We start from the raw sequence: 9951 nt of genomic DNA on the forward strand, positions 1-9951 counted from the left end.
GTGATGGTGTGGTAAAGGGGTGTGGTGTTATGGTGGAGGGCTGTGGTGGTGTGGTAGTTTTGTTATGGTGTCTTTGTGAAAAGGTGTGGTAGCGTGGTGTAGTAATGGATGAGTGTGGTGGCGTGGTAGTATGGTGGAAAGCTGTGGTGGTGTGGTGGAGGGGTGTGGTGGTATGGTGGAAGGCTGTGGTGGTGTGGTGGAACGCTGTGGTGGTTTGGTGGATGAGTGTGGTAGTATGGTGGAAGGCCGTGGTGGTGTGGTGATTTTGTGGTGGTGTCTTTGTGAAAGGGTGTGGTAACGTGATGCAGTAATGGATGAGTGTGGTAGTAGGTATAGTGATGGATGAGTGTGGTAGTGATGGATGAGTGTGGTAGTGTGGTAATAAGTGTAGTAATGGATGAGTGTGGTAGTTCTGGATGAGTGTGGTACTGAGGTGTAAGGGTAAAACAGCTGAAACGAACGCTGTACTGGACTCTTATCTCAAGTAGTCTTCGTTACTATAAACATCACACCACATCATGGCCAGTTTATCATACGTACAAGAACTTAACTCTCATTTGACATTTTTGTACACTATATTCGATACGTGTTTTAATGAGACACGTATGGGTGGCTGTTGTCAAGATGTATAGGGTATAGATAGTTTACACGTGGTATTATAATTATCTATGTGAACGACTGAAAGAAAACATGAAAAAATAGCTACCTGGAAGCGTAGTCACGTTATTTATATATGTGTGTGATTTAACATAGAGTTCCTTCCTTCCTTCCTTACTTAGCCAATTTCTTTAACCATAGATGTAAAGATGATAGTGCTGTGTGTGTGTGTGTGTGTGTGTGTGTGTGTGTGTGTGTGTGGTGGTGGAGAGTAAAACAGCTGTCCAGACTACGTGTTGATGTTTCCCTCACACGTGCCGAGTTACGTGTACTGTACCTCACACGTGCCGAGTTACGTGTACTGTACCTCACATGCCGAGGATTACGTGTCCTGTCTCCACACGTGCGAGTTACGTGTACTGTCTCACACGTGCCGGTGCGTGTACTGTCCCTCACACATGCCAGAGTTACGTGTGCTGTACCTCACGTGCCGAGTTACGTGTACTGTCCCTCACACGTGCCGAGTTGCGTGTGCTGTCCCCTCCACGTGCCGGATGCGTGCTGTCCCTCACACATGCCGAGTTACGTGTACTGTACCTCACGTGCCAGTTACGTGTTACGCTCCCTCACACATTGCCGAGTTACGTGTACTGTCCCTCACACATCCTGGTTACGTGTACTGTACCTCACACGTGCCGAGTTACGTCTTCATCTCACATGCCGAGTTACGTGTGCTGTCCCTCACACGTGCCGAGTTACGTGTGCTGTCCCTCACACATGCCGAGTGCGTGTACTGTCCCTCACGTGCCGAGTTGCGTATGCTGCCACGTGCCGAGTTACGTGTACTGTCCCTCACACGTGCCGAGTTACGTGTACTGTACCTCACACGTGCCGAGTTACGTGTACTGTCCCTCACACGTGCCGAGTTACGTGTACTGTACCTCACACGTGCCGAGTTACGTGTACTGTCCCTCACACGTGCCGAGTTACGTGTACTGTCCCTCACACGTGCCGAGTTACGTGTACTGTACCTCACACGTGCCGAGTTACGTGTACTGTACCTCACACGTGCCGAGTTACGTGTACTGTCCCTCACACGTGCCGAGTTACGTGTACTGTACCTCACACGTGCCGAGTTACGTGTACTGTCCCTCACACGTGCCGAGTTACGTGTACTGTCCCTCACACGTGCCGAGTTACGTGTACTGTACCTCACCTTTTCACTCATCAGTCTCGTAACTTTTGTGTTTATAACTGGAGCTCCAACTTAAAAACATTAATAGCGAAAAATAAAAAGGGGAAGCAACTAAATCAATCGATAAATTAATGCATAGATAGTTAAGGAAAACATAATTGAAGTTGGTGTGTTTTTCTTTTTCTTTTTCTTTTTTTCTTGGGGATAATTTGTGTTTTCCAGGATGGACCTGTGTGCCAGCCTTCACCTTAGGTCGCGTCCTGCATCACAACATACACACACACACACGGGGGGGGGTAAGGAAACCATATGGCCACATGGACTAGTTTAATCAAATGCAACATTTCTGATCCAGATATTCCAGCCCGCATGTTTTCAGAACGATGAGAAAAATATAAGTATGAATCTCATGACACGGAGGTTATTTATTTTTCATTTTTTCACTAAAATGTTGAGAGAGCATCACCAGGCCACGGGGGTGTGTCCCGGGCCAGGTGGTGCAGGCCTGCGTGTCAGCCTGAAGGACGTAGTAGCATCTCTATGGTTAACAGGGAGGCGGAGAATCACGCAGTAATCTTACAACAATCACAGAGGTTTGGCTAAGACTGGGAGGTGGTGGAGGGGCCAGGACCCGCCTCTAACCCATGTACTCTTCTTCTTGACACTGGATCAGTCGCGCCGCCTCAGTCTGTAGAGAGAAAATACAGTACGTGAGAGTGAGTGAGGCTGTGACGCATCTAGCAGGGTGGTGGGCTGTGGTGGGTCGAGGAGAGGTAAGGAGGAATACCTGTTAAGGGTGTTGAATGGAGCAGTGTATTGACCTGGTAAACTATAGGACAGGTGGAGGGACACCGTGGGGATGGAAGAACTGGTGAGGAAATACCTTATGTTCTGTGTGGGAGGCAAACGGGGGAACTGGGAGAGAGAGAGAGAGAGAGAGAGAGAGAGAGAGAGAGAGAGAGAGACCCATGTTTCATTGACCATATTGTTATTCCTTTATGAATTACTTTTTTTTTTCTTGAAGGATATATTAAACGTAAATTATTAAACATATACATAAAATTTAGACCAAAGTGGACACGTAGGAGCACCACGAGCCTGCCTAATCCAGAACCGATTATTATTATTATTATTATTATTATTATTATTATTAGTAGTAGTAGTAGTAGTAGTAGTAGTAGTAGTAGTAGTAGTAGTAGTAGTAGTAGTAGTAGTAGTAGTAGTATCCCCAAAGTAAGTAAACATCAGTTAATAGTCGTTATTGGGGGTGATAATGTTATATCTACCATATTGAACATCATTAGAGTAACCCTGAACAAAATATGTGAATCTGGTCTGGCCGAAAGTGGAATACCGACATATTTTGGTGATATGATTTTGTCTATGAATAGATAAATATGCTTTAAGTCAGCCGTCTTCTGCCAGCGACCTGTATTTAGTAGAGATTAAGTCTTGGTTAATAATTGTAATGGGTTGGTCTCGTGACGGTCGTGTTCATTCGAAGAAGAAAAAATCCCGTGTGTGTGACGGGCGATGACGTGTGTGAGTGACGTGAGTGAGTGACATGAGTGAGTGACGTGTGTGAGTGACGTGAGCTTTGTTGATCTCGTCTCAGGGGAGTAGGTCACCCTCCTAGCACACAGGAGATAAATGATCCTTTCTCTCAGTCTTTACCTTCTCCACTTCTCTGGATTCTTGAGAGATTCTTAAAGTTTGACCTTAAATAAAGAGACCATAATCCCTCAGAACCCAAGATAGCGTCGACATAGCAGGCCGCCTGACGGTCCATTAGTAACAGGGCGACTACAGCACCGAGCCTTAGCTACACCAGAAGGTGCTTAAGGCTTAAATAGTGAAAAAGCGAATCTAATAGAAATTAAAATTGGTGATAGAAATGTGTGGAGTAACAACAGAGCCCTTCTGGCAGGTCTGTCTGCCCTGATAATCCTGACTCTTCTTGACAAGTCTCATTTAAATGTGTTTATTCTAAACTAACACTGATGAAGAGAAGGTGAACTTGACAGTGACTGGCACTGTCACAACTGCCTGAAATATGTCCCAAACAACTGTCATTGACCACAGTATACCACAGACTGACCCTGATGAGCCTGTAGATGTGCATGACGGCGGAGACGGGGATGGTGCCGCAGCTATCGCCGGCGTTGGCGCCTGATGCTGCGGTGAGAACGGCTGGTGGCGCGGGGTGAAGGGAGGCGGCGGCTGGGTCTGTGCCGCTGGCGGCCGCCGCACGCTTGCCCCAGCCAGGGGAGAAGTTGAGTTGGGCTGACACGCACGAGGCGAACACCACAACCACCAACATGAGGGCACAGCCGGCACGGACCTGGGGGAGGGAGAACCCAGTTAGTGATACAACATACTGTACTGTACACCAACTCCCTGTAAACAAAGTAACAACATGTACAGGGTTATAATATACACTAGTGCGTGTGTCAGAGGAAGATCATCTCTAATACCCTGCTAATGCCCAAGTCAAATTGGTAACTTTGGCTTGTGTAGAAATACTACAGCACCTAAAGAGGATCACTGTAGAAGTTAACTAATAATAATTTTCATAGGTTATGCTCACATAAATCAACTTATTGTAAGTCATCGTTTCCAATCCAACACTGTCCATATACAGTATCAATGTGAACATGTATGGTTGTGCAGTGCTGTATGACAACCACCTCTGAACCCTACCCTGTCGTTAATAATACCTAGTGTTTACCTCTTACTTCTCTTCATATATAAGGTGAAACGTGCGTGGGGCTTGTATAGGTCTTCAGACTGTATGTGGTGTGAGTACCTCCATGTTGCCTACTGTATGTGGTGTGAGTACTTCCATGTTGCCTCGACCTTCTACAGGCGTACGAGACGTCACTGTGTTCGTCATTAAGAATTTATCGTCGGTGTCTTCTAGGCTGTCACAGTTTAGTTATGGAAGCAACAACTTGGCAGGTTTTCCTCCGTCATGTCTCGTGTCGGCGGACGTATGTTTATATAAACACTGGTTACGTGGCGTCACTGCCAGGGGACTATTACGTATGGCTCCTCTTGTTCATTAGTCAAGTAGCACCATTAAGTCGACCAAGCTTGAATTCTGTTCTTTAGACATATTACTTTTTACTTTAAATATTATTACTGTAGCCTTTTGACATCTATCCCAAAACGCAAGGGGGAAACGTAATAATAATAATTAAAATAATGCTGATCACAAGGGGTAAACATAATAAAGTGTGACACTCTAATATATTAAAGACGTCCCCCATCCCGTGGGACGAGAAGTTTATAGTTCAGTTTTCTATGATGTATGTTTCGTAAGGTGGTGGTGGGTCCCGCCCTCACCACTACACACGACCACACAATACCAAGTCTCCTGGTTAGAGTTCATTTAGGAATAAGAAGGCTAGTCTTTGTCGAGGATGTAGAGACATACAGCTCCCTGGAAGTAGAGAGTAGAGCTTTTATTCAGTCTCAAGGAACCCTCACTAGCTGAGTTACGGGTCACTCAACTGTTCCCACAAGGTGACGATGATGATGTTGAATAGCATAGCATAGTCGGTGTTGTTTTTTTAGTAGAGTCGTAATTTAGCTTGGAGTGACATATACCTTAACCCTGTACGTGTATGTAAACAAAGTTCGTGTTGTCTTGAGCTACAAGTTTAAAGGAGCTCTGTTGAGATGCTGAAGTTTCCTCACCTAACCTCACCGTCCTTCACCATGTTAGGTTAAGTGAAGTCGATTTAAGAATTATTTAGGTTAGGTTAGGTTAGGTTAGGTTAGGTTAGGTTAGGTTAGGTTATGATAAGTTCGGATTAGGTTAGTTTAGTTGTGAGTTAGTTGGGACCAAGATTAAGTTAGGTTCCTCTGGGTTATGGTAGATTAAGGCTCTGCTCGGTTTAAGTTAGATTTGTATGGACGAAGTTAGGTTAGTGTAAGGTTACTTTAGTTTAAATCAGGTCAAGTTAGGTTAGGTTGGGTGAAGTTAGATCAGATTGAAATGTTAGTTATGTTTAGTTAGTGCTAGTTTAGGATGGCGCTAAGTTAAGTCAGGTTAAGTTACTGTAGGTTAGTTTAGGTTATGTTAGGTTAGGTATATTAAAGTTAGGCTATTATACTGTGATTTTGTTTTTGTTTACCATAGAATTTGTAAGATAGTAATAACCAAAAGCTACTGACTCGAACATCTAGAAGCTCCTCCCCACGCTGGCCTCCCCCTTCCCTCCCTCTTCTGTCCCCCCCCCCTCTGCCTACCCCTTCTCTCCCCCTCTCCCTACCCCTTCCCCCCCTCTCCCTACCCCTCTCCTCTCCCCCCTTCCTAGTCGCCATCTTTGAAGCCAACACAACGATGTTCTCTGGTGTTGCGCTCACAACTCACTTGGTTCAGCCTTGTTGCTTCTTATTAACCTGGAGTTAAGGTGGTAACAAGTAGAACCAAAGAGAAGGGCCGCCAATCAATTATATTACGACATGTCGCCATTAGCAGGAAGTTACAGAGGGAGTCAAAGTCCTCCCCCACCACCAAGCCTCTGAGAGCAGGGTGGTGTGAAGGAGGGTCACCTGTAGTAGCTTAAGACCCCCAAGCCCGAGACACTTTGTAGCCCTGGGACACAGTAGCCCCGTGTCACTGTGTCCTCCGTAAACTTTGTAGCCTCATTACACAGTTTGTAGCCCTGTGGTATTATAGTCCCGTGAAGTGCTAGCCCCAAGATATATTCAATTTTTTTGACACGCTGTATTGTACATTACCGGGACACTTAATTGTAATTTTTGTTTTAATACACAAATGTTGCAACACCTACACTCGTCACGGTTCTCTAATGAATCATCACCAAGTACTTTACCATAATGTTTGGTCAGCTGAGAATCATTCATGTTTAGTGTGTTGACAATAAGTTCACCACTCGGACTGACAGCAGATGGGCTGACTGAGTGTGTTTGATGAGCCCTTTAAACACAGGGGCTGGGCTGAAATGAGAGTTGGGAGATGGTGATTTTAATGACTTTCTCACAGTGCGGCAGATCACCTGACAGTAGACACCAGAATCTCTTCAAATTTCACCACAACCGTACAGTAGGGCCTGTTTAAGAGACCACGTTAACAGTGTGGTGATGTAATGGTCCTTGTATCACCACCACAACACCATTGATCAGTAGTTAGGTCACAATGTTAAGAGCAAACAAAGACGCAACAACATAAGGGACGGTAAACACGCGGGAGGCTCCTGTAGACAACAGAGAAGAATCTGATTAAAAGTTAAGACCATGAAATTCATTCCAGGTAAAAAAATGAAAAAGATCATAATAAAGTTTTAATGAATTCGGAGATGGCCGACTAGCCTAGTTGTGACCTCCTCCCCACCCACACACACAGACCTGTTGTAACCTCCTCCCCACCCACACACACAGACCTGTTGTGACCTCCTCCCCACCCACACACACACAGACCACACACACACATCCTTCACCCCTCCCCACACACACACACACACACACAGACTCATAGACCTCCTCCCCACCCACACACACAGACCTGTTGTGACCTCCTCCCCACACACACACACACAGACCTCTTGGACCTCTCCCCACCCACACACACACAGACACCTCCTCCCCACACACACACACACAGACCTGTTGTGACCTCCTCCCCACCCACACCAGACACCTCCTCCCCACCCACACACACAGACCTGTCCTCCTCCCCACCCACACACACACAGACCTCAACCTCCCCCCCACCCACACACACAGACACACCCACACACACAGACCTGTTGTCCTCCTCCCCACCCCACACACACACAGACCTGTTGCACCTCCTCCCACCCACACACACACAGACCTTTGTGACCTCCTCCCACCCACACACACAGACCTGTTGTGACCTCCTCCCCACCCCACACACACAGACCTGCCCTCACCCCACCCACACACACACAGACCTGTTGTGCCCTCCCCACCCACACACACACACACAGACCTGTTGTGACCTCCTCCCCACCCACACACACAGACCTGTTGACCTCTCACCCCACACACACACACAGACCTGTTTGACCTCCTCCCCACCCACACACACACAGACCTCTGTCCACCCCCCCACACACACACACACAGACCTGTTTGACCTCCTCCCCACCCACACACACACACACCACCTCCTCCCCACCCACACACACACACAGACCTGTTGCACCTCCTCCCCACCCCACACACACACACAGACCTGTTGTAACCTCCTCCCCACCCACACACACAGACCTGTTGTGACCTCCCCCCCACCCACACACAGACCTGTTGTGACCTCCTCCCCACACACACACACACACACAGACCTGTTGGAACCCTCCCCCACCCACACACACACAGACCTGTTGTACCTCCTCCCACCCACACACAGACCTGTGACCTCCTCCCCACCCACACACACAGACCTGTTGTGACCTCCCAACCTCCTCCCACCACACACACAGACCTGTTGTAACCTCCTCCCCACCACACACACAGACCTGTTGTGACCTCCCCCCACCCCACACACAGACCTGTTGTAACCTCCTCCCCCCCACACACACAGACCTGTTGTGACCTCCCCACCCACACACACAGACCTGTGCCAGACCTGACCTCCTCCCCACCCACACAGACCTGTGCCAGACCTGCCCCCCCACCCACACACAGACACACCCAGCAGACCTGTTGTGACCTCCTCCCCACCCACACACACACAGACCTGTGTACCTCCCCCCCCACACACAGACCTCCTCCCCACAGACCTGTTGTACCTCCTCCCACCCACACACACAGACCTGTTGACCTCCTCCCACCCACACACACACAGACACACAGACCTGAGCCTCCTCCCACCCACACACACACACCTGTTGCAGACCTCCCCACCCACACACACACACCTCCACCCACACACACAGACCTGTTGTTTTCCTCCCCACCCACACACACAGACCTGTTGTAACCCCTCCCCCACCCCACACACACACAGACCTGTTGTGACCTCCTCCCCACCCACACACACTGTGTGACCTCCTCCCCACCCACACACACACAGACCTGTTGTGACCTCCTCCCCACCCACACACACAGACTGTTGTGACTCTCCCCACCCACACACACAGACACCTTGTTGTTGGACCTCCCTCCCCACCCACACCCACAGACCTGTTGTGAACCTCCTCCCCACCCACACACACAGACCTGTTGTGACCTCCTCCCCACCCACACCCACAGACCTGTTGTGACCTCCCCACCCACACACACAGACCTGTTGTCCCGTTCTTGTATGAAACTATTGATTATTCTTGTTAGCTATCACCTAAACTATTCCCCATTTAACCTGACCTTACTAAGATAGTCTTCTGAGTGTTGTGTGGAGATGGTGACCTTTTTTTTACTCACCTTTTAACTTAAAGCTTCCCTAACCTTACGGGTGTCAACACGATATGAGTACTTCCTCAGTCATAAGGTTAAATGGTTATCTTTTTTGTACTCATCTCCCTCTCTCTACAGCTTCCCTACACCTTTGTCTCTATTTAATACCTCCCATCATTCCTCTCCCTTGCTTCCCTCTCTCATCATGCCTTTCACCAAATTCGTACTTTGTTCAATGAAATCTCTTTACTATACAGCTGTACAATTTAATACTTTAGCGGGTAAAAAGTATTATATATTTTTGTTAGAGTAATTTGAAAAAGGGGGTTATATACACGTGGCTTTTATTATCAGAAATATGTAACCTATGTTATTGTTTATGGCGTAATTGTTGCTGATGTTCTTATGACTCGGAATTAGCACAGGTTGATTATAGGTCACTGGATGATGTACTCAGGTGGTCATCTTCCTTAGTTCCCCCTCAGGTAGTGGAGAGTCATTATAATCAATTGAATTTGCATCTGTTGAGGGATGACTATTAATTGTGTACTGTACAGGGAGGATTTACCATATCTGGGTAACTACTTGGTCTTGGGTCATCATACTCCGTCACACTCACTGGGATGGTCTCCGTCACACTCAGCAGGTGACTGGGGAGGCCCTCATGGTTTTAACAACAGGTGTCTTGACGTTGTTACTCCACCAATTGATAAACAGCATCGATATTTTTGTTCTAGCAGGAGACAGACATACGAGTTTCCCTAATACAC

The 9951-nt window shown here is 47.6% G+C and overlaps 1 protein-coding gene across 1 annotated transcript in view; it reads right to left on the reverse strand.

The window, feature by feature from the left end:
- Positions 1 to 2104: 2104 nt before the first annotated feature.
- Positions 2105 to 9951, reverse strand: part of LOC121860359 (red pigment-concentrating hormone-like) — a 42575-nt gene continuing 34728 nt past the window's right edge. Inside the window, exons 2-3 of the mRNA XM_042357458.1 lie at positions 3891 to 4133; positions 2105 to 2480 (exon numbers count right to left, since the gene is read on the reverse strand). Of these exons, the coding sequence (XP_042213392.1) occupies positions 2430 to 2480; positions 3891 to 4133 (294 nt within the window). The 3' untranslated portion in view covers positions 2105 to 2429. The remainder of the gene's footprint in view (positions 2481 to 3890; positions 4134 to 9951) is intronic.

Source organism: Homarus americanus, unplaced genomic scaffold (assembly GCF_018991925.1).
Source record: "Homarus americanus isolate GMGI-L3 unplaced genomic scaffold, GMGI_Hamer_2.0 scaffold19366, whole genome shotgun sequence".
Lineage (NCBI taxonomy): Eukaryota > Metazoa > Arthropoda > Malacostraca > Decapoda > Nephropidae > Homarus > Homarus americanus.